Source organism: Propithecus coquereli, unplaced genomic scaffold (assembly GCF_000956105.1).
Source record: "Propithecus coquereli isolate 6110/MARCELLA unplaced genomic scaffold, Pcoq_1.0 Scaffold126, whole genome shotgun sequence".
NCBI lineage: Eukaryota > Metazoa > Chordata > Mammalia > Primates > Indriidae > Propithecus > Propithecus coquereli.
In genome coordinates, this window is record NW_012136747.1 from 3,301,073 (window position 1) to 3,324,536 (window position 23,464).

A 23,464-nucleotide genomic window follows, 5' to 3' on the forward strand; every position below is an offset into this window, starting at 1 on the left:
GCCCGCTCCCAGCTCAGACTTGCTCGGCTGCCTGCGGCACTGGATCGGCACTCGGTTCTCAATGCAGCAGTGCCCACCCCTCGGAGAGCAGGAGGAGAGCTGCCCTGCACCCGCTCCAGGGCAGCGGAGCTTGCACGTGAGCCAGGACCTGCCCCATCAAGTCCAACTCCACCCTGCTGTTCTGCGTCCAACGCCGGCCAGCGCCGGGTGTGGTCTCAGCTTATCTGCTCTCCGTGAAAATACCCAAGGCGAGGAGGAAGCGGTGTGAGCTCAAGGACAGGAGGAAGTTCCATTTCATTTCCCTGTACCCCCCACTCCGGCCTTCCGCACACCCCGGAGGGGAATAGACAGACAAGTATGAATATCATTCTCCACCCAAGCTCCTGTTCATACCAACTAATTAGCCAACCCAGTTGCCAATAAATTACTATTATAAAACATTGTGTGTGTACATAGGCATACATAGGTATACGTATGTATATGTAGTCATGCAGTCCAGCCTTTTTTCCTTGTCCGCTCTCTTGTGGGAAGCTTCAGACGAAAAGCCTCTGGCCCCCCACCCCCGGAAGGGTTCATCGCGTCATGGGTGCCACGTAGTTGGCAGGGAAGAGGCCCAGTTTGTTGTGCAGTCGGCCGGTCCACCAGGAGGGGTTGGAGCTATCCAGGACCTCGACCACCTCTCCGCTGTGGAATCCCAGCTCGTCGTCCTCGAGGGCCTCGAAGTCGTACAGTGCCCGGGCCCACCGCACTCGCTGTCGGGACAAGCACAGGGAGCTCTACTGAGCCGTGGGCCGGCCGGGCTCTCCTTGGAGCAGAGGGTCTGCTGGCTGCTGGCCGCGGCCACATCCTCCCAGAGCCCGGGACTGACCCCGCTGCAACCTAAAGTGCATGCAGGGGCACAGCCCTGAGCACGGGACTCAGGACTGTTAGCGACAGAGATGTTATTGTCCAAGGCCCCTAGAGAACCCTGGGGAATTACTCTTTCCACATCAGTAGGTGGTGTTTTTATTTCTTCAAGTGACAAACAGAATGGCAACATGCCCAGAATAATGGCCCCCCGTGTTAGTGTGATCAAGTCATGCGTGAAGATGGACCTTGGTGATAAAGACAGCGATAAAGAACTGCCATGAAGATGACAAAGACCAGAGCCAAGAACGATGACAGCAGGGAAGGCCGGACAGCCAGACTGGGAGCAGCGGGCCCCAGACCTCCCCACACCGTCACTCGCCGGCCACTCCCACCTGGAGTTTGAGCTCTGTGTGGTTCGGGTCTCTCCTGCCCTGCCTCCTCCATTGAACTCAGTCCCTCAGCCTTTCCCCCGGGAGCCTGGAGAGGGACAGTTCACCTACCCCTGCTGCTTGCAGCTGCACCGGGTCTGTGTGCCTGCGATGCATGAGGGCCGCGTTCATTTCGCTGCCCAGGCTGGTGCCACAGTGCCCGTCGTTTATGTCGAGGCTGCCTCCTCGGCGCTCCTAGAAACAGAGGCAGCAGAGGACCCGTCACCCCGCTGCCAGGCTCCCCCAGGGCACTGCTCGGATGCCATCCACACAGCCAGTATCCCAGGGATACTTGCTGCTCGCTAATGACGGCAGTAAACCCTCGATGACGGAGGGGAGAAGGAGGACCTTAGACGGGGCCTTAGACTCTGAAGGCAAAGAAGGCAAATGTGGGTTTCACTTATTCAGTCAAGAAATATCTAGCAGGCTCCGACCCTCTGTCCAGCCACTAGGGATATAAAGCTGCAAAGAGAAGGTCCCTGGCTTCGGGGCGCTTCTGTTTAGCGCGGGCACCGTGCACATGTACATGGTAAGTGATCAGGGAGAAGAGTGTCTAAGCCTGCTGGGGTAAGTCAGAGAAGGCTTCCTAGAAGAGGTGGTGCTTGCTCTCCAGCTTAAAAAAGGAGCAAGACTGGCCAGGGAAGGGCACTCGAGACGGAGGGATCAGCATATAAACAGCCACAAAGGCATGGGAGAAAGAGAAAACGGACCATTCAGGTAACTAAAGGTCGTGCAGGTCCCGGAATGCGTGTTTGCTGGGGAGAGCGGGGAGGGCTGGGGAAATAGACGTGGCAGCTCACACAGGCCTTTGTGTGCCCTGCTAAGGAATTTAGGAACGATGTTATCCGGCTGTATTGTTCCTCTCTGTAAGCCACCTGAAATCCCATCTGGACCAAGGTGGAGGGTAAATAAATAAATAAATAAATCAGCAAGGCTCCACGGTGGGTATTAATCCTTTTTTCCTGTGGATCTCGACATCCAGATGGGTTAAGGGGCAGGAATAGATTTAGAATTGTGCAGATAGGAGAATGAAGCAATTGCTCAGAGTCCTCAGGGTGAGAGTGAGTGCGTGTGTGCGTGTGTGTGCGTGTGTGTGTGTGTGTGTGTGTGTGTGTGTGTGTGTGTGTGTGTATTCAGGCATGGAGCCGTTTAATTTGCAGAGGCTTCTTTGCCAAGAGTGGTTTCCATATTTCTGCCACGTGGGGAGCCCAGGATCTTCTTCGTGAACTCCGTGAGACCTGAGGAGCCTCGGCCAGGCCTAGGGGGAGGGCAGGTCCTCCTTCCCACCCTCTCGAGCCCTCTCTACTCTTTCGGGATACCTGGTGAAAGTGGGGATGCTGCAGGTAGCGCTGCTGCGGCGGCTGCAGCGCCAGGGCGTACTGTAGGGGCGCCTGCTGGGGCTGCTGGGGCTGCGAGGCGAGGGCCGGCGGGTGGTCCGAGAGCTTCCGGTTCATGGCGGGCCGCATTTCCTCTCCCACAGCCCCACTGAGGTGGGGGCCTCCCTGGGACCTCCGGTCCAGGCTGTTGCCTCGGCGACCCTGGGAGAGTGAACAGAGATGCTTCCTGGATCTTTTGGTCCTACCCACACCTGGTAGTTGCTCCTAGACTTTGCTCACCATGGCTCCAAGGAACAGCTGGTGGGACGGGTTCACCTTAAAGAGAATGGATGGTTCAGACCTTCACACTCTCAAAAGTGGCTTCTCCGTTCTCAGATCCTCCCAGTGTTAGGAGTTCAGGTGTCTGGTTCACAGACACAGTACTGCTTGCCATGCAGTACCCATTCGTCCATTCCTAGTGGGCTTGTCTGTTTTTCTGTGTAATCAAGCTTAAGTATTCCATTTTACTGACAAACGCCACCCCTCCTTATCACATGTTGCCACACTGCTGGACATTCTACCCTCCAGATAAGCTCTGCTGTTGACTTTGCATGATTTTGAGCTGTCATTTATAGCCTGGTGACAGAGACCCAAACAGCAATGCTCCCACGGCACCATGGAAACCAGGCGGCCGCTGGGCATGCTGGGAAGGAGCAAGGCCTTTCTGCTTAACGTTAGAACAACCTCATGCATGAGAAATACTTTATTGTTATTTTTATTTGACAAACAATTACACAGGGCCCATGGGCTTAGTATATACCAGGCATTGTTCTAAGCACTTTACAAATATTAACTCATTTAATCCAGTTTAATGCAATTTTATATTGCCTCTCTTATCTCTGAACACACATCCTAGTAAGTTAATCTCTCTGTTTCCTGGTTAAAATAATTCACATGGTCTTGGTTAACCTTTGTTTTCCTTTCTGAACTTTTGTGTGCACTTGGCGGGGACACATTTTCTCCTTCGACAGTGACTTCTCAGGCTTAAAAGCAACCAAGGGCTTGCAAGGCAGGGTTTTCTGTTCTTCCCCAAAGCACATGTTGCTTTCACAGTCTTGGTGCCTTTTCAAATAACCTGTCCCTAGGATTTCAGCTATTTTTGTGAATGCTTCTTATAATACCTGTCTCTTATAACCATGTTATTTCCTTTGGAAAATAGTTATAAATTGTGTGTTTGTGAGTATGTGGATTTATTTATAGGAGGCAAGTTAACATTCCCTTAGTGCCAACTATGGGCCAGGCTCCGTGGCCATGCTTAGCTATATTATCTCATTTAATCCTCACAATGGCCCAGTGAGGGAGGTATTACCGTTCTCGCCATTCTACAGATGAGAAAACTGATACTCAGGAAGGTTTCTTAATTTTCCTAGGTAATAGAGGTAGTTAAGGGATTAAATCAGGATTCAGTGCCAGGTCTGTCTGATGCATTTTCTATTAAAACAATAGTCTATGTTCCAAACAGTTCCAAGAGCAAGAATTCCAGGCACAGTTTTCTTCTCCCATGTCCTCCCATCTCACCCCTACCCCAATCCCATCACAAAACTCTACCTGCTGCTTTAGTCCCGGACTCTAGGCTGCTCCTTAACATCCCTGTCTGTAGCCCCCTGACTCCTTCATCCTTGGTCAACTCAGGCTGAAAACCAGGATGTAGCAATGTCTATGAATAATAAGACAACGGGATCCACACCAAGAGCTAATATTTGTTGAGTGATTAGGAATGATGGAAGGGATGAGGATGAATTATCTTCTCCAGCCTTCACAACCACCCTGTGAAGTAGATAGCACCATTACCCCCATTTTATGGATGAGGAAACTGAGGATGGGAGAACTTTCCAAAGTCACATAGCTAGGAAGTGTTAAGCTGGGGTTTAAACTGAGATCTGACTTCAGAGTTATTCTGCCTTTCAGGATGCTCAGAGGGTCTGCCCATCAAATGCATTTTCTTGGTGGTTCACATGGAAACTCAAGCTGCCTAAAATCTCTAGATTGAGGTTGATTGGGACCTCGAGCATACCTGATCTTCTCGGGTTCTGTCCCTTAGGAATATCTGCTTCTGTTTGGAGATGGACGTCGTCCTGTAGTAGTCCACCAGCTTATTTAGGGATGGGAACTTCTCAGTCCACAGGAAGTAATTACCCTTGTTGTCTCGCATGACCTTGAAGTGCTGAACGTCATCCTCGTGCCTGGAGACCAAGGCAAACCCAAATTGTATGTTACATGGTGACAATGGCTCCCCCTCCAGGCTGCTTGCATCTAGAGATGGTGCAGTTCTGTTTGGGCAGGAAATGTAGACCTGGATCACTCATCACTGGGCAGGTGAGCTGGCCCAGCCACGCTTTAGCAGGTTTGCGGGACAGACCACTTAGGACATAGGCTACACTAGATTTTTACATTAGCACAAGGTAATCAGATAAGCTGAAATCTGTCCTGAACACTGGAACCAACCTTCTACAAGAAAGAAATGTTCCAGTGCCTTAAAGACTAAGAGATCAAAGTCCTTTTCACAATGTTTGTTTGAAATATGGCAACACCCAAGTCCTGTACTGTGTTAAGCCTGGTCCCCAACCTTTTTGACATCAGGGACCGGTTTCATGGAAGACAGTTTTTTCCATGGACCGGGGCTGGGGGGGGGGGCAGTTGGGAGGGTGCATCACCACCTTGGCTCCATCTCAGATCATCAGGCATTGGATTCTCACGGGGAGGTGCAACCTGGATCCCTCGCACACGCAGTTTGCGGTGGGGTTTGCACTCCTATGAGGGTCTGATGCCAATGCTGATCTGAGGGGGTGGGGCTCCAGCGGGGATGGGACCGACGGGGAACACCTGTGGGTGCAGGTGGGGCTTTGCTCCCTCATCACCGCTCACCTCCTGCTGTGTGGCCCGGTTCCTGGTGCTGGTCCAAGGCCCAGGGATTGGGGGACCGCAGGTGTTAAGGACTCAGCAGCAGAGGGGTTTTTCAAGCCCCATTATCTTTCTGTTAGAAATACTTTGAACCGTCTCCTTTAAACTATAACCATAAACTAGCACCGGCAGGTAAGAAGCTACTTGCTTCCCTAATAAAACCGTCATATTTATTCTCTACGTAATGAGGATCTCTTGATCTTGGTTTACGTTTTGCACAAATAAGGTTACAAAGTATTTTGAATTTTTGGGGAAAAAAGCGTTGTCTGGAATTGTAGAGTTTTAATTGGAAAGGACCTTGGAGACTGGGTAGCCTTACTTCTCCATTTTACAGATGAGGATGCTGAGACCCAGAGAGGTGCAGGGTTTGGTCAAGGTCACAGTGAGAGAGTGGTAGGGTTGAGGCAGGAACCCTGGTTCTCTGATTCCAGTCCAGTGAGCTTGTCATGCCACGTAAACATGCTATCTTATTTTTGATTAGCACCTTTTGATACCAGCCTGAACTCACAAGTGATGGGGCACATTCATACCAGGGCTGGAGAAATTGGATTTTATCCATCTGGGAAGGGTGGGCTGAGCCTTTGCTATTAGACCCACTCCTACTCCATTGCCAAGTCATGCTCTTTTGGATGTAAAGTTTATTTTTCAAACAAACATACATTTCTATCTAAAAATAAACTGGCACTAATGATACCAATTGCCTGATCTAGAAGAAAGGTCAAGAATTTAAAGGGTCTTAGAGAGTAAAGATAACCCTGAAGGTAAGTGGAGGTTCTTGGGGATGGATTTAGGATCTGTGTTCAGAAGGTGACAGAAACTCTGACCCTCAGTCTCATCCTACGTGCTGGGCTCTGCTCATAGCTGGGTGAGGCTAAAGGTCGTGCAGTAACCTCTTGCTTGATTGACGTGAGGTAGTAATTAACACATTGCATTCACTGCACGGTCCTCCCCTTTGCTTTTGGACACTAACAGATACTTTCTTCACTCTAAGACTCCATGGCTCAACTCATAGTCTGGGCGAGGAGGAGGAAATAGTCTTGTGATATTATAATTATTCATCTATCACTTCGTAGTCAAAGAACTTAGAGTGTGGAACGGTATCCATTTCACTCTTGTAAGCCGCAAGGTTGAATGTCAGGGTTGCAGTTGGTCATCTTGGTCTATGGAGAGAAAATGGCCTGACCATTGTCTCAAGTCCTAAGAGAGACAAGAAAAGGATGTAACTCAGGACTCTAGACTCCAAATTCTAGTGTTTTAGGCCCTTACCAAATGCTAAGTTATAGGGCTACAATTAGCTCTTAATTATCTGTGCCCATGACAGAAAATAGATGTGAAAATAAATAAAAATGATTTTTCTTTGGAACATATGATACTGCATTCCTGCAGAAGATGTGACAGTGAGGATGGTGATCATCACAGAATGAGACGCTGCATCGCCTCGCTATCGGGGAAGACTGCAGAAGTCAAGCCTGTTTTGTAGAATTCACTCTAATAAAGGAGATATAAACCATAATTCCCAGCTGAAAAAGCCAGAGTCCTCTTCATGTAAACCAAAGGCACCAAGAGATGCCTTTCAATCTAACAAATTACTTGGTCCAGTTTATGGTGGGGATGGGGGTGGGGAGGGGGCTTAGGAAATAGGTTTGACTTGTAAGATATATTAAGAGAGCAAAATTTCATCAATGAAGACCTAACAAGTTCAGAATTTGTGATACATCAATATTGGCCTGAGCTAAAGTTTACCATCACCCAAGCTGTGAAAAAGAAAATTTCCGTTAGAGAAAATTGAGAATTTAAGCAAGTTTGCAAAGGCAACGCTAAAGGGACCAAGTGATTTTCAAGCACCTTCGAGGCACGTGTGCAGCCAATGGCTGACCCGTTATTTGTAAGTCTTTCCTGCCTGTCCTCTAAAATATTCACAAATATTCATTCTTTCTAAATAGCAAAGTGGCCAGTGTTTATTACCTGAGATTGGATTTCTGTTCTTAGGACAAGTAAAGCTGCATGCTTTATTATTCATATATTGAATAATCCAGATCAGCACTTCCTGTTAATAACTCCACGGTAAGGTTTTTCGGTGCAGTTTGTCACGCCTCCTACTAATCTGCTATCAGCATTATTTCTCGTACTTTCACATGTGGTCACCAAATCTAAGGCGTGACTTGCAATCCCCAACATGCTGACCACACGCCATGCGTTCAGACTTGGGGCTTCTGAGTTTGGGGCTGTGTAATGTCTATGCCTGGACTGAGTCACTTCCTCCCAGGTGCTGCACATGAGAGAGATTTCGCTGCGACAGCCCCCAACCCTTGGCCCTCCTTGGCTCTGCTGTTTTCACTTTTGCTGGATTGTACTGTGTCGAGGTAGCCTTTCTTTGTGTTCAGCTGCCTGTGACTGTATCCGTATTTGCTGGGGCTTAGAAAATGATACCCCTTCTCATGCTGAGTACTTTGAACCAAAGGAGATCGGAAGGCCTCAGAAGTGGCCTCAGAAGCAAAGTCTCCCTCTGACCTTCTCCTGCCCTCTTTCTCTCCCAAAGCGAGTCACAGAAACCAGAATTCCTCTTCCCCAAGGCGGATCATAGAAACTAGAACCCCTCTCCTCCAAAGCAGGCCACAAAATCATAACTTTCCCTCACCTTTCTGTGTAGGAGCTGGCCATAAAGAAATTCTCTGACCGACCTTGTCTGACAGTACGTCCTAAGACCTTGTTCCAGAGGGGTCCTGCCCTGGACCCAGGAGGAAGGAATGCCACAGAGAGGCCGAGAGGAATCTGAACGGCCGGGCCTTGCTGGGCCTCCTCGCCCGGCCTGTTACCAGCAGATCACACCCTTTCTGTCCAGTCACATTTCCACATGGCTGTCCGTCCTTTATCACAACTAAGCATAAAAATAGACAGTTTCCCCTGGGTCTTTGGGTCTTCATTTTTGAAGGCTCTCTTAATCAAACAAAACTTTGATTAAATAAATTCATTATGCTTTTCTCTTGTTAAACTGTCTTTGTTTGGGGAGGGTGGGCTGTGACCCCTACGCTGGGGAGGAAAGGTATCACCCCTTTTCCTCCCCTGTATATCCTACAGCAAGGACTGGGGATTCTATTTTTCTCTTACCCTTCTTCAGACATACATCAGTAGTAAAAGAAAAGCTTAAGATTCAAGTCCCCAAGTGGATGTGGACGAGTGGAAGTTCTCCGTCCTTCTTCCTCCCCTCCTTCCTTCCACAAACACTCACTCTGTGCCAGGCACTGTTAAAGGCACAGAGATGAAGTAGAGAAAATTCCTGCTCTTCCAGAAACGTCTGGGCTGCGGGGAAGGCAGATGAACATATAAATAATTTTGAACACAAACCAACGTCCTAAAGAGTTACGTATGCACCTTCTGGGAAGGAAAGGGATAGTACCACCGTTGTTAGATGCTGCCATACTTGGTCTCCTTGGCTACCACGCTTCCGATCACTGGGTCACGTTCAGAGGTCACCACTTGGCTTCATCAGTTTGGGTAGTTATAGATGAGAAGGGTGGTGCTGGGAATGGCCAGTACCTGACTGAGATGGAGAAGTCCCCTGGGGAGCTCTGGCTGGCCCGGATGATGAAGAAACCAACCTCCTTGCCCATGAGTAAGTTCTCTGCCTGGTGTCGCGAGAGGCCTTCGTGAAACCATCTATTGGGCAAGATAAAAGAAGAGGATCTGGGTGAGACACGTAAGGGGCAGGAGGGAGACACGGAGAACAGGTGACCCAAAGGGAGAGAGGTGGGGACTCTGTTCCGTAGAGAGCAGAGAGAGACCAAAGAGGGGCCAGGTGCTTTTTGAAACCAAATCGACGCTCTAGGCGGTTCTCAGGAAAGGCAAGTGAGTTCCCTTGATTCACTCTTTGTTCCTTCCCTCCAGGAGAAGTCACTCTCCGGCTTGGAAAACCTGAACGTGGAACTGCGCCGCTGCACCAAAATGGGGCAGTGTGGGAGCGACTCGCTGTGGGGAGCAGCCGCCTGTCGCAGCTGCACGAAGGGCAGAGAAGAGCTGCAGGGACAGAGAAGCACAGGGAGGGAAGGGGCAGCTTTAGGCGCTGGGGCCACCAGGCTGAGAGTGGCTGCTCCTCCCCAGGGCACTAAAGGAGAGTTACCCTCCTGGGGGGTCTTGCTCCCTGGCTGGCATGCTTTGCTCAGTGTGCCCAGCAGAGGCTCCGAGGCACCCAGGAGCCCTGCATATACGTGTGGAGATGAGTGGGGCTGGCAGCAGCCAGCGAGCAGTGTCTACACAGCAGCTGGGCCCTCCCCCCCAAATCCAGGCTGGAAAATAATCTTTGCGGTGCAAACAAACAAAAAAACAGAGGAAAAACTGCTCTTCCAGGAGAACGGTCAGGGTGGCAGCCTCTGGAAGTATTGCTGCCCACGGCACGGCATGTATGAGAAAGTCAAACACTTACACAGGGCAAGGCAAACAGTGGCTACAGGCTCAGGGCAGGAGGCCAGAAACCTCTCTCAACCACAGACGAGCAAAATGAGTGTTTGCAATCATTCAGTGGCCAAAGGTGGGACTGTGTCACATTGCTTCAAGGTGGCTGCTCTAATTGCTGCCACCAGAAGGCTAGTACTCACGTCCCTTTAAGATAAATGCCCAACGGGCCTAGGCTTTGGGTTTCTCTGTGAGCAATTCCTTTGCTTCCTAGAATTTGGGAAGGTGGATTCTGAGACAAGGGTAGCAGGAAGGACGTGCTGATTCCAGACCTGGGACTGCAGGGGAAGGTTGGCTGTGCTTTGAGGGGGCCGAAAGCAGGGGTTCCTGGTGCCAACGGATCCTGCCGGAGTAGTTGCCACGCGCCCCTACAGGGCAGAGCAAGTGACCACCACGGCATTGCCATGTGCAGGAAGATCAGAGGGATGGGAAGAGGAGCGGACGCACTCCGCAGCAGCCGGCCCGCAAAGGAAGTATTTTAGAAGAGGCAAAGGGCAGTTAGGGGAATTTAGAAAATAAACATTTTTCCTCCAACTGGAATTCGATAAGTGGCTTCTTTCAAGACTTGCAAAAATTTCCACATGCTACATATTAGACATGAGTGGCCAGGGGATCAGTATTACATATCATTCCAAAGCTTTTCATTCATTCGCTTAACAGCTTTATTGAACGTCTACTATTGTGCCTCTTCTGGGCACTGGGGACACAGTGATGAGCAGAAGAGACAAGCACCCCGCTCTCAGGGAACTTACATTCTGGGAGGGGGGGTCATGCAATAAACAAAATAATTAAAACATAAGTGTGTCACGCGATGACGAGTGCTGTGGAGAAAATGACAACAGAGAGGACGGACAGGGAGTGGGGGTGGGAGAGTAATTTAAAATATGGTGACGAGAAACATGTCACAGAGAAGGGGATATTCTGAACCTAAGGAGATTGGAGAGGAGGAGGAACCCACAGAGAGATGGGGAGGAGCCATCTGGGGAAGAAGGGTGTCCCCAAGCCCAGGAAGAAAGTGTTTCAGTGGGAGGGAGAAAGCCCCAGGTCAAGTCTGCTGAGAATGGGGACCTGTGGCCCCCTGGACAGGAATGTCAGGCCTAGGAGGAGTAGGAAAAATCGAATGCAGCCTTCTTTTGAAGAAATGGAATGTGGCTGGGAGGGAATTTGAGATCAAGTGGTTTTGTTTTGTTTTGTTTGTTTGTTTTTTGGTAAACTGGGAGAAATTACAGGCATGTTTGTTTGCTGATGGGAATGACCCAGCAGAGAAGGAAAGAAAGTTAATGTGGGAAAGAAGGGAGAATTTCCGCTAGCAGCACCGACAGTTCCTTCCAAACAGCTGCAGGGAAGGCAGAGAGTCTGAGCACAGTTACAGGGGGTGGGCGGATGCGGTAGGGGTGGGGGCAGGGGATGGGGAGTTTCCCTTTGGGTGGCTTTCACTGTCCCAGAAAAGCTAGAGGCAAAGCCATGGGCTGAGAGTGAGGTGGGGGCAGGTCGGAGGTGTGAGGAGCAGGGAAGGCCATGCGGTCACCTAGCAGATTATTGGTAGCATCAAGGGCACGGTCAAGGTCAGTGGTCATTCCACTGTCTCCTGGTCAGTACTAGTTCACCATGAGTGCTGCCGTTGCGCTCACTGCAGTCACCAATACCACTTTGGTTTCCAAACAAACTTTTGCTCTTTGGGCTAGACCCTGGCTCTGAGACAAGATTAGATTTCTATCTAACCCTTGTGGTCAATTCTTAAGACACAGGAGACCCAATCTCAATTTTTCATTTCCTCTTTATGAAGGGAATTCCCCTTCCCCCCACTGACTTCTCTCACTGGAGTGAGTGTGCTTTAAGGAAGGCAGGAAGTGTCCGTGCTCCCACCCGATGAAGGGTGGAGAGCCTGGCTAGCTGCAAGGTGGGGCTGGGAGGTGATGGAGGAAAGCCTTGAAGTAGCAGCTCTTGAAGTAGGGTAGCCGACAGTGCCCCCTTTGCAATTCTTGGAAACCCTGTGATTGCAATCACCGTAGATGATATGAGTTTATAAACTTATTGTACAAAAATTTAAAATCGGCAGTACATGTACATGGTGTGAAATTCAAAAGGCAATGAAATAAAATGCAAAATCTCCCTCCTGCCCCGGCCTTCGATGTGTGGTTCTGGAGGCTCTTGGGAGAGAGCTCCAGAGGCAGCCGTGTTTGACGGTGGCCTCGGTACGCACGGTAATTCTGGTGACCGCTGACAGAGGGAGAGGACTGTGTGTGGGTAGGGCCGGTCCCAGCGGGCTGCACGTACTTACTCAGGAAACTGGATGTCTATGAAATTCTTAGGCACATATCCTTCTTGGCTCCCGAGCTCCGCCTTGAACCACTCCTCTTGGTTACTTAAAATCTACACAGAGGAGAAGGAAGGACAAAAACACTGCAGGGACAATACCAGAAAGCAAGAGGAAGGGGCTGCAGGGCGAAGAAGGGCCGTCGGACTTAGGGGGAAATAAGCCAGAGGAACCAAACAGCTGCCCTGCGACTTTCCGGTCTGGGGCAGTGGGCTTATCTTTGGAGTTTGGCTTTTCTCAACCCCGAGTTATTTCTGTCCACTTGGGCCACCCACTCGTGTCACCCCACTGTGACTTGGCCTCCCAGACTCGGCACTCAGGGACTTCCCAGGATTCCCTTGTCCTTCTATCTTGGAAATTCATTTGTCCCAGATCTTAGCACCTTAAGTTCTCCCTCTGAGCAGACGGTGGGAAAGCAAGAATGGCTACTCCACGATGGTTTTGTTTCTTTTTCTCTTCCAGGTAAGCAGGGGATTTTTAAAAATTTATTTTGTTTTTATTTTTTAAACAAGCAGATTAAAACTTAAACAATCCAAGTGAGGCCAGTGTTGGAAACAGTAACTGTGTGTGTTTCACCAATCGTTTGGATTGAACTCAAGGGACTTGGGTTGCCTTTGCTAAACTTGCTCTTAGAGCCAGATCAGAAGCAAAACCAAACGTTCTGTCTCGTTACTCTGTGGTCTTACCTTGACTGTGACCCCACGTGTTATCGCCTATCTTGATTACTCCTATTACTCACCAGGCTTGACTCTATGTAGCTTCTGGTTATTTCAGAAAATGAGATTCATTTACATTAAAAGACAAATGTTTGCCACCCCCGACTGAGAATGTTTCTAAGTCTGCCACAACGGAGAGTTGCAGAATAATTCTAAATGAGGACGACGGCAGATCGAACGATAGGAAATGTCATCGGGCCACTGAATAATAAAACACCCAGGAGCCCTCCTACTTCTGGACTTTGAGAAATTATGCGTCTTCGTTATTGTTTAAGCCATTTTTAGTTTCTGTTTCTTGCAGCCGAAAGTCTCTGCACTGGTAGGAGTACGATGAGAAAAGGGAGAGCAGAAGTGGACAGGAAGGACTTCTTGGAGGAGAACGACCTGCTCTGTCAATGAAAGGAGTTAGTTACTCAGATGCAAAGGAACTTCCTCTTTCTAGGATCCGAGGAGGGAACTGACACCCAGCGTGGCTGGGGTTTAGACGGTGGATCTAGGAGGAGAGACAGGGGAAGCCAGGCAGACGCACAGGCCTCGTGGCCCAGGCGGGAGAGTTTGAATTTTTATCTTGAAATTTATGGGGAGCCATGAAAAGACTTTAAGCAGGGAAATATCAGTAAGAATTAGAGCTTGAAAGAGTTCTGTGTCAGTGTGAAGACAGATGAAGGGCAAAGTCGGGAGGGAAACCAGGAAGTCGAGTGTAGCCCTCCAGGCAAGAGATGGGGGCGGGGGCAGGATTTCATGACTGTTCTTGGGAGCTACAGGAGAAGGGATTTCTGGCTTGGAAGACTGAGTGGGTGGTGCTGCCTTTACAAAGTAGAAAACACAGGAGGGGGCAGGCCTGGGGAAAGACCCCTGGACTTCACATGGCAGCGGAGGATTTGAGTTGAATTCTCAGCTGAGCAGGAAACCTCAGGGGGCAGCTGGATATGTGAGTCTGCAGCCAGGAGAGAGGTTGGGGCTGGAGTCTGGGATTTCAGAATCATCTGAAAGTGGGTGGCGCTGAAGTCATGGGTCCCTTGGGTTTCTCTCTCCCGAAGAAAAAGATGGAAAGAGAATTGAAAGAGAACTAAGTACTCGAGAAGCAATGACGACCTATTTCTAACATCGCTCCCAAGGTGGAAAGAAGACAGAGCTGAGAGTTTGGAACGGGAAGACCTGGTTTCTAGCTCGGTTCTTTCGCTAGCTGTATGACCTTGGGCGAGTCAATTAGCCATTTGAAACTTGGGGACAATAATAACCACCTAGCGCCTCACGGAGCCGGTGCGAAGATCAAATGAGCCCTGGAACCTGAAAGTCCTTCAGAAAGTGTGGACTCTTTTTTAAAAAAATATAATTCCATCAAATGTGATATTCTTATGAGGGAGGACTGCAGCTCTGAAGGACATGGAAGGGTTTATAAGTTCTTTAAAGCATTATATGTGTATGTTTTGAATTTAATCATTTGTTCTGAAGAAATAAAAGTGTGTCCCATATTTGAGTTCGAGATTGCTGAGAACAGAAAACTTCATAGTTTTTGACATCAAATGTGACTGTTGGTATCACCGAGGATGTGTGGCTATGTGTGTGCCGACGGGGGAAGGGGAAGGCCGAAAATCTAGGTCAAAAGAGCTAGGAAACTGCGGCAGCCACACAGAGAACACAAGGACATTTCACTCCAGCATGAACTCACGGCTGCAGAATCCCTTTCTCCCATCACGTGGGAATGTGGCATTTGGCCAGGGTAGCCCGTGTCAAATGCAAAAGCGAGCAGGGATGAGGGGAAAGAGGCCATTTGGAAATTGGCCTGTCACAGGAAGAGCCACACTCTGTGCTTTGTTCTCTGACCTGAAACCAGCTGTAATTTTAGTAATCACGGCTCATATTCATCCACCTCCTCTAGACACTGAAAGATTATCCCACAATGCCAGCCATTTCTCTCCACCACCTGCTGCCTGTTCTACCGGAGATTGTGTTTCCTGAGAGGTGAATTTACAGGCTTTTTACGGGGTAGAGAAGGTGAGGTTTTAAAAAATCTCATTTTCTGTAAAGACAGGTATGGGGGGAGGGGAGAGGTGGTTTCCTCCTGCCGTTGGGCCCAGGCCCCGCACTTCCTGCCCCTCGGTCTATCTCTCCATCTGTTCGGTCCCCCTATCTCTCGTACCCATCGCATAAACCTGCGAGGAGTTCAGCCTGAACACTTGAAGTTTTACACTTAAATTTACTGTACCCTGATTCTTATAATGTTCCCTGACAGAATAATTTTCTGGGTTACATGGCCTGAGAATAAGTTAGATGTGGGAAGAGAAGGACCAAAAGTACAGCTGGGAGGATTTTTAAATTGGATGGAATTATAGCTCCTGGCGGCACGACAGAAGGATTGAAGAAGTTGATTACGTAGAATTAACTCTTAGTGCTTTTAGGTTGCTGTTTTAGTAGGAAGAAATGTGGGTGAGTTAGATGCATTATAGAAGCAGATAGAAATGGACTGGGTCAAGAGACATTTTTCAAAGCTACTGACAAATTCGATGGCAAATTCAAATGTTAAGTCTCGTGCCGTTTGTAGCTGCAGCTGCAGAGGTTTGTGGCATGAACAGAAAAAAATCTGATTCCTGACTTTTCACATATTTCCCTTACAGGAGAAGTGGGATCAAGTCATTTGGCAGGAGTTCCCTGTCTACCATCTTGTTTACCGTTCCGTGCAGATCAGCATCTAGTGAGCACCTGTTGTTTGCACTTAGGTGCTGGCAATGTAGAGATGAATAAGCCAGGCCTTTGCCCCGAGGAACTTGAGGTCTATTGAAGGTGGGTGGCTGGTGAGCTAGTCGGATATTTTTTTGTGCCTTTCTAAGGAAGGACGCTGTGTAGTCGTTAGCACTAAAGACCAAACAAGAGACAGAGCATGCCAGAAGTGAATTGCTGGAGCAGTGAAGAGCTGGCTTTGGAAATAATCATGAGGATCCTGGGTGTGTCACCCACCTGGAGAGGGGAGGGCAGACATTGCAGCCGCATGTGGGAGCCCCAGGCACGGGTACCAACCACCGTCCACAGACATCCGGGAGGCTCAGGCAACAAGCCCTCTCCATTTTTCTCTTTATCACTACGGCTGAACTGGATGGACTTTGGAGAGAGGGAGGGGGTTGGCTTTTGGATGGAATTCTAAATGAGCACACAGAAATGCAATTTGCAATTCAAGAAACATGTACTGGGCACCTATTTGGGCCATGACTTGTGTCAGATGCTGTGAAGATACAGAAGAACCCCACACGACTGTGCTCTCAGGGAGCTCGCCAGGGGAGGAATTAACAGTTCATTCATTCATCAAATACTAGGGAGTTCTAGACACTGAGGCAGACACGGCCCCGCCCTTGCAGAGCTTTGGCCAGTGGAGTAGTCAACACACAAACCGGCAGTTAGGACCCCGCGGGGTAAGGGCAGCGCGAGAGATGGAAGAGGAGGTGTGTGAGACCATGGAGTCGCGCCCGCCCATACATAGCTGTCACGGGAGGCAAGGCCATCAGTGCCTGGAAATGAGTGAGGTGTGTGTCGGATGCTGGGGAAGAGCTGAAGAGGGAGGGATTCATGTTGCTGGGGTGGCGGGCGGCGGGGAGGGTCAGCGAGGGTTCCAGGCAGAGAAGGTGGTCGAACGTGCATGCAGAGAAGGGCACTTGGAGTATGGATGGTGGAGAACCTGAGAGAGGCTGGTGTGTGCGCTGCAGTGTGACCTGGGGGCATTGTGTCTTCAGAGATGTGTGCGTGCATGTGTGTGGGCTGGAATTCAAACTCACATCTGTCTGGCTCCAAAGCCTATGCTCCTCTTTACTGTAACACTCTCCTTTCTAGTGAAGAAGGGACTTGCTTGAGAGATACCATGAAAGGAGAATATTCAGAGCCGAGTACAGCGCTCAGGAGTCAGACAGAGCTCCCTCCGGATCCTGGCTCGGTCACATTCTAGCTGCGTGACTTTGGACACGTGATTTTACCCCCGCCTTTGTAAATGGAGGAAAAATTAGTGCCTGCCTCACAGATCTGCTGAGATGATGAAATAACATTGCAGACCACTTAGCCACATCCCAGCCCGACAGGAGCAGCTCAGGCCATCTTGGTTACTGATCACCGGACTTTGGCAAGGGAGGTGCCGATGAGAACTGAGGCTTCTATCCTGGCGAGTGACCTGTGACAATACTTAGAACGTGGATGCGGAGTAGTTTGGCAGAAGTAGGGGTGAGGATGGTGTGGGGCATTTGAGTGATTCTGGACTTCACGAGTTAGGGGCTGGCATCTGTGTGGTGACAGCAAACGGACAATTGGCAGCGCGGCTCTGGAGTGCAAGAGAGGTCAGAACCAGAGCGAGAGCCACACACTCGAGGGTCTTTGGTCCAGAAATGAGAGCTGAAGCCAGAGCCGGGGTGAGATGGCTCAGAGTGAGGAGAAAAGTCAGAAAGCCAAGGGCAGAACCTTCAGGGAAGCATATATTTCAAGTCAGAAAGAGAGGAAGCGGGGCACTTAAAAATGAGACCCCCTAGGAGTGCCCAGGAAGGGAGAAGAACCCAGAGAGGGTGGAGCTGCCGACGCAAGGCGGGAAGAGCTCCCGGGAGAGGCAGAGTGCGGAAGGCTGCAGGCTACAGGCGCTGCCCAGGGCCGTTACATGGTGCATTAAGGAGAGCACTGGTGGACTTAAGGAGAGTGTCGGGGTGAAAGGTGGACTCCAGAGAGTTGCAGAATGAATGGGAAATGAGGAAGTGGAGAGTGCCCAGTACAGAGAATTCTTCCCAGTATTGGCAACAAGGCAGAGGAAAGAAATTAGGAGCTGGATTGGGAAGCAGAGTTGAGGAAAGTTTGTTTTTTTTTTAATGTTTCTGGGGAATAGAGAAAACTTAAACAAGATATTAGGTTCTATTTGCAATGGAAGATAAGGATGGGAGTTGGCCCAAGGATGCTCTAGAGGGGTTGACAATCACACGATCACAATACCCCATAGAGAAGGGAGGAACTTCTCACTGTGGCAAGTCCCCCCAGGACGCTGGTAGATCAAAGCAGTGAAGGCTGCCTTTTCCTGGGTCAGCAGCCCAACCAATATTTTAAGCTTGTGAAGGCCTACGCTTTGCCACCACTATTCCTAGAACGCGCAAGCTGAGAGCAGTTAGAAGGCTACACACTGGGCATGTTCAAATTCCAAAAGAAGCCGTTCTAAGTGTTTTGTGGTCAGTGGACACTTTCCAAGTCACCCTCTCACATGCTGAGAAGGTTTTCTCTGGCAAGCAAGATTCCCGTGGTGAGACCATGCTGGCCATCTGGGCTGCTGAGGACCAGGGAGTGGGCTGCCTAAGGGTGCTCTGAGGTCAGGCAGGGGCATTGGCTTCACATACTTCCAAATGGCCTCTTGAAGGGCTTGTGCTCTTTTGCAAAAAAACAAGGATTAAGAGTCTGTAAGTGTGGTGTGTGAAACGTGGGAGAAGTCCAAGGCCACTTCAGCTCAGCAAGTGGCCACTACAACTGAAGTGTGGGCTGAAGACAAGTGTTAAGAAGCCCCTGAGTGGCCGGGTGTGCATGGCCTTCATCAAGCCACATCCCTTCCGGCTGCCTTTCCCACACCCTCGTCTCCTAAGTTCCGGCCACACTGAACCTGGCAATGCTCTCTAAATTCAACACGCGCTTGCACAACTCTGAGCTTTCATTCAAAGCCCATGTTGCACACATTCCGACAACCCTCCATCTTTCAAGGTGGCATCATTGGTTCCATCACCTGTGCTCTTTGAGCACTGAGCCAAGAGTAGCATCTGTAACAGACGTTTGGATGGATGTGTTTCCCCCTCCAGACCACGAGTGTCTCAGGACGAGGATGGCGGCTTATGTTGACTCCATTTCCATCTCCTGGCCTGGCGTGTGGCACACAGGTGCCCGGAAGAAACCCTTTGTTTAGAGGTGAACTTCTCTTTTTAAAAGGAACCAAGTGCAGTTCTTAAGAGACAAAGGCATGGATTGTTAGATTACTTTAGTGGCCAGACTCAAGTAACCCAAACTCTTTACTGCTCCCCTGGGGCCCCATGGCACCTACCTTCAGAACATCTCCGGTGTAAAAGCTCAGTTCGTCCTCACCTGAGGCAGTGAAATCAAACTTGGCGACAGCTTCCATGTTGTCACGTGAAGCTGGAAGAGAAATAATGTGGTCATTGTGCCTGTCTGCCAGGAGGAGGGCAGCAGAGCCCACGGTGCTGCCTCGCAGTCTGAGCAGCTCATAGGAGAGTGGTCGGATGAGTGTCTCCAGGCCAGAGAGCAAGACTCGGGCGCAAAGAGAGGGCTTGTGTTTGCCGGAAGAGCTGCTGGAATCCTTAGGATCTGGGTCCCAGGATCATTCTCTAAATCCCCGAATGCCAGGAGCAGGAAGTGAAAGCCAGCGACAGCCTTTCCCCTCTCCTTTCATCTCCCCGTGCTGGTCCTGGCCTGACACCACTTCTGGGGGCATCTGTTTCCCGCTGATAAGGAAGGAAGGCTTGCTATCATCTGTAACTTGAGGCCCAGGGGGCTGGAAAGACTATTCTGTAAACACTGTCCCGAGTCTATCCCTTGGCAGCTATATTTAACCAGGCGGTGTTAATTAGACAGATGCCATTTCCTCTTTTACATCTGAATCATTTTAGAGAATTAGACAGCATTAGCCATTGGGGAACTCAGCTTCCTTCTGCATGGTTTGAGAGTAGAAAGCATTTTGGTCTGAGAGTTGGGAGATTTGATTAGTCTGATTACTTATTTTATTATTCGAGTGTAAACCAAGTACACTTTGGAAACTTTGATTTTAATAGTTTTGAATTGAGTTAAAATACTGGCCCCCTCCTCATAGACCTGTGTAAAGATAAATGAGTCAGCCCACATTCTACATTGAGTAGGAAATAGAGTTACTTTTTAGGAGACTGTAAGGACAGAATAGCAAGAGAGCTGGCTTGAATCCTCGTGCTCTTGGTGAATATCTATATAATCTTGGGCAAGTAATTAAGCCTCTCAGAGTCTCAGTTTCCTCATCTGTAAAATGGAGATCATAATATTCAGCTAATAAAATTGTGAGATTAAATTTGATAATAGATACAAAGCATTATATAAGATAAAGCTAAATAGTGTTTACGTTTTAAAGTAATTTTATGGAATGAATTTTTCCCCCAGCAAAGGTAGCCTGAAACACACACGTTTTCTTCTGAGCCTCCCGTCTCCTATAAACGTTTCTTATTGAAATCTGATGCTTGGTCTCCGTGACCATCAACTCCCGTGACTCTTTGCTGAGACAGCTCACTCTCAGGACAATCTTGAAAGCTCTTGTTTGGCATTTATGGTTTTCAAAGTTTCTCTGTGTCTGAAACCCTCTGAGTTAGTTTATCAGTACCCTCAAACCTAACGGACTTTCAGAGACCAGTAAACTAGGACCAAATCGTTCTCTCAGTGGGAATTTCTGCTCAAATAGACAGGATTTGGGTAAATAAGGAAGGTGCCGCTGGTGGGCGCGCACAGCACCAGGAGACTGGAGGATTACAGCCACCTGCAAGGCGCTCGTTTCTCTGATCCTCCACACGTGCTTGGTCTTCCAAAGGTAATTTGTAGAGGTGAATATTACACATCCAAAGGTAGATATTAAGCAAAAAATAGCTTAAGAGCCAAAGTAAAATGTCATAGTTAACTCTCTGAGCTTTATCACCAGTCAAAACTTATTTCCAAACAACAACAACAACACAAATATACTTTTTGCACACTTTTTTCAAAATCTGTCCATCTAAGGCAAATTAGAATTTCTGTGACCGAGGATGACCCAGTTGAGAGGAAGGAGTATTCTGCCCTCCTTAGTTAATGCTGAATGCCTTTGCCGATTCGATTCACCCCATTACTTTAACATGCAAGGCTTCTCCTAATTAAGGACTTGTGTCTAGTTTGCAGGGAGATGTGGCTTCTGTGGGTCATCCTCATGGTATCAGCAGTAGACACTGGTCACCTCAAGGGATCAAGTGTCAGGTGAATGGTCCTGAAAACCAAGATCCCATTTCTATGCAAATTTACCTTAATAAGCAGGACAGAGACAAGGGGAGGGCAAATGCTAACCATATTAGAAAGCTACATAAATTAGAGATGAAAAAATGTCCAAGACATGCTCTAGATATGACCTTGATTTGGGGAAGATCTTTCCAACATGACATGTAGCTCAGCTCAGGCCCAGGCGCTAGGTCCAGGCTGGCTGTAAATGACTTCAGTGAGGTGGCCAAAGCAGAAGTAAAATTGCTTCTGAACAGAGGCACTTTTCTCTGCCTTCCCCAGGAGGCAGGCGGTGTGGCCAAGCCAACCACACAGGCATATCACAGAGCTCCCAGCTTATGGTATTAATCCTGGCTCAAAAAACCCAATTAAACAGGCCCACTCTTCATGAAATCGCTTGGAAAAAATTTGTTTGCTCCCATTTCCATTTGCGAAATGAAATCTGCTCAGGCTGCTGTTTATTTAGGGTGGGGTGGGTTATGTTCTCTTTTCATTCAAATCACGGGGCTTCAAAAACTCTTCCCTTGAAACACCCTAATAGCAGAGAATGGTAAATATGCCATCCCCAGGGGTTGGTCTTCTGTTTGATCATAAAAATGCATGCAAATCTATATCCCATTTCTATATATCCATTAGTGTTAATTTTGAAAAGTTTTAAAATTACCACCAGGGAAAAAGAGACCTGAACTAGTATAGTTTATTCAGTATTTATCCATTTGTTTTATAAGCTGTACCTGCCTATAAAACTACAGACTGCATCTGGGAAACAAAAAAATATGATGGCGATAAAAACTGGGTAGCAGCAAGTCAGAGAGGGAGAGGGAGTTGCTTGGGGAGAGAGAAGGCGCAGCAGCCTGAATTCAAGAGTGCAACGGAGCCTTCTTGCTACTGCTTGCAATTTCCATGCTTCTGACCTCTGGGGGAGATGAAGAGAGAGACCTCTCTTCAGAGAAACTCACGGATGGATTAAATGTGTTTCCCTGCCAGTGATGGGCTTTAGAAATGGCTGCAATGCTACCTGCCATACAGCGTGAGAAGCTGCAGCCTCCAGGGTCAGCCAAGCCACCCCCAGCAGCGCCGCCCCCACCGTGCCAGGCCCGTGGATGCTGCCAGTTGTCGGCCCTAGTGTTTGCTCTGCTTCTCACCAGCTCTCTGCGGCTCTCTCACTCCCCCCACTTATGAGTTGCACAAAATATCCATTAGCAACCCGGCGACACAGATCTGCTTCACCACAGGGTAATGCCACACAGGACTGCCCTGACATGATTTTCTCTGCCCTTGCATTTCCATGTAAGCTTCTTTTACCATCAAAAAGCCTGAAAAATATTCAGGCTGTATACCAAGAATGCTTGTCTACTTCTAAAATACAGTCATCACAGAGGCCGAAAACAGAAGCCATGAGACAGTTCTTTACCCTCCATTTGAAAGCCAGATTATAAGTGGATTGTTCATAAATGCGTAGTTACCATCAAAATGGTCCCAGGCAAGAAACTTCTTGAGCAATTTCAGCTCCTCCTAAGTTGGCTATGAATAGCCAAGGTTTCCATTTTATGTATCTCTCAAAAAGAGCAATTGCATAACACCACAAAGCTACGTGAAGATTCAGGCTCAGGACCTCAATGACAGAGGGAGACGGGTCCTAAATTGATATCACTTTCTATTTTGCTGGGGAGAGCTCTAATTTGAACACTTGCCCCAGTTTATATTGCAATTTGGTTAAGATAATATCTTGAGATTTAAAAAAAGAGAGCAACATTGCTTTTTATAAGTATCCCTGTAGCATATTCCTATTTCATACAATGGAGCTTAGCTATAATCACTTTTCCCTGGTTGTGTGTGGTTTCCTACCTCTGGACATTAGCAATAATTTTTAATAGTTTATCCTGTATATGAAATGAAATAAGAGAATAGTGAGAATAGTTTACATTTGAGGACTTTGGCTGCAGCTACCGAGAGGACCTTAGCAAAAAATGTAAAATTATACCAGCTGCCTAACCACACATAATTCAGAGACTTAGACTCCACAGCTTTTCTGTTCTTTCTGTGCGACAGGTAAAGCCTCTGTTGGAGACAATAAGGGAATGTGTTTCTCCCACCCATCGAATTGACAAGGTCAGTTCAATTACTTTCCAGAAGTAGGAAACCTCACACTGCCAGGGAAAAATGATTATAGCTAAGCTCCATTGTACGAAATAGGAATATTCTTGAAAAGTTATTATGAATAGAGTATTTGTAAATGGAATCATATTAGCATGTATTATGGAGGCTCACTCTATAAAGGAATCCCGTCGTGAATCACTTTATAAAATGAAAGGAAAATTTGTCATGCAAATAACTGCCTTTTAATTTATCTGTTTTAAAGTCTGGATTTTCATGCATTGAGTCTTAGAACAGAGCACACCTGTATATTCCCTCTAGCTCTGCACACTGTGGGCC

General features: G+C 48.4%; 1 protein-coding gene across 4 annotated transcripts in view; it reads right to left on the minus strand.

The window, feature by feature from the left end:
• Positions 1–217: 217 nt before the first annotated feature.
• GRAP2 (GRB2-related adaptor protein 2) overlaps positions 218–23,464 on the minus strand; it is a 38,354-nt gene continuing 15,107 nt past the window's right edge. Inside the window, exons 1-7 of one of the 4 annotated variants that reach the window (XM_012637999.1) lie at positions 19,074–19,440; positions 12,285–12,376; positions 9,092–9,211; positions 4,668–4,836; positions 2,597–2,815; positions 1,350–1,472; positions 278–752 (exon numbers count right to left, since the gene is read on the minus strand). In XM_012637999.1, the coding sequence (XP_012493453.1) occupies positions 573–752; positions 1,350–1,472; positions 2,597–2,815; positions 4,668–4,836; positions 9,092–9,211; positions 12,285–12,376; positions 19,074–19,151 (981 nt within the window). In that variant the 5' untranslated portion in view covers positions 19,152–19,440 and the 3' untranslated portion in view covers positions 278–572. Of the gene's footprint in view, positions 753–1,349; positions 1,473–2,596; positions 2,816–4,667; positions 4,837–9,091; positions 9,212–12,284; positions 12,377–19,073; positions 19,441–23,464 lie in introns of those variants that run through there. The other 3 variants (XM_012638000.1, XM_012638001.1, XM_012638003.1) reach the window with 3 other exon arrangements.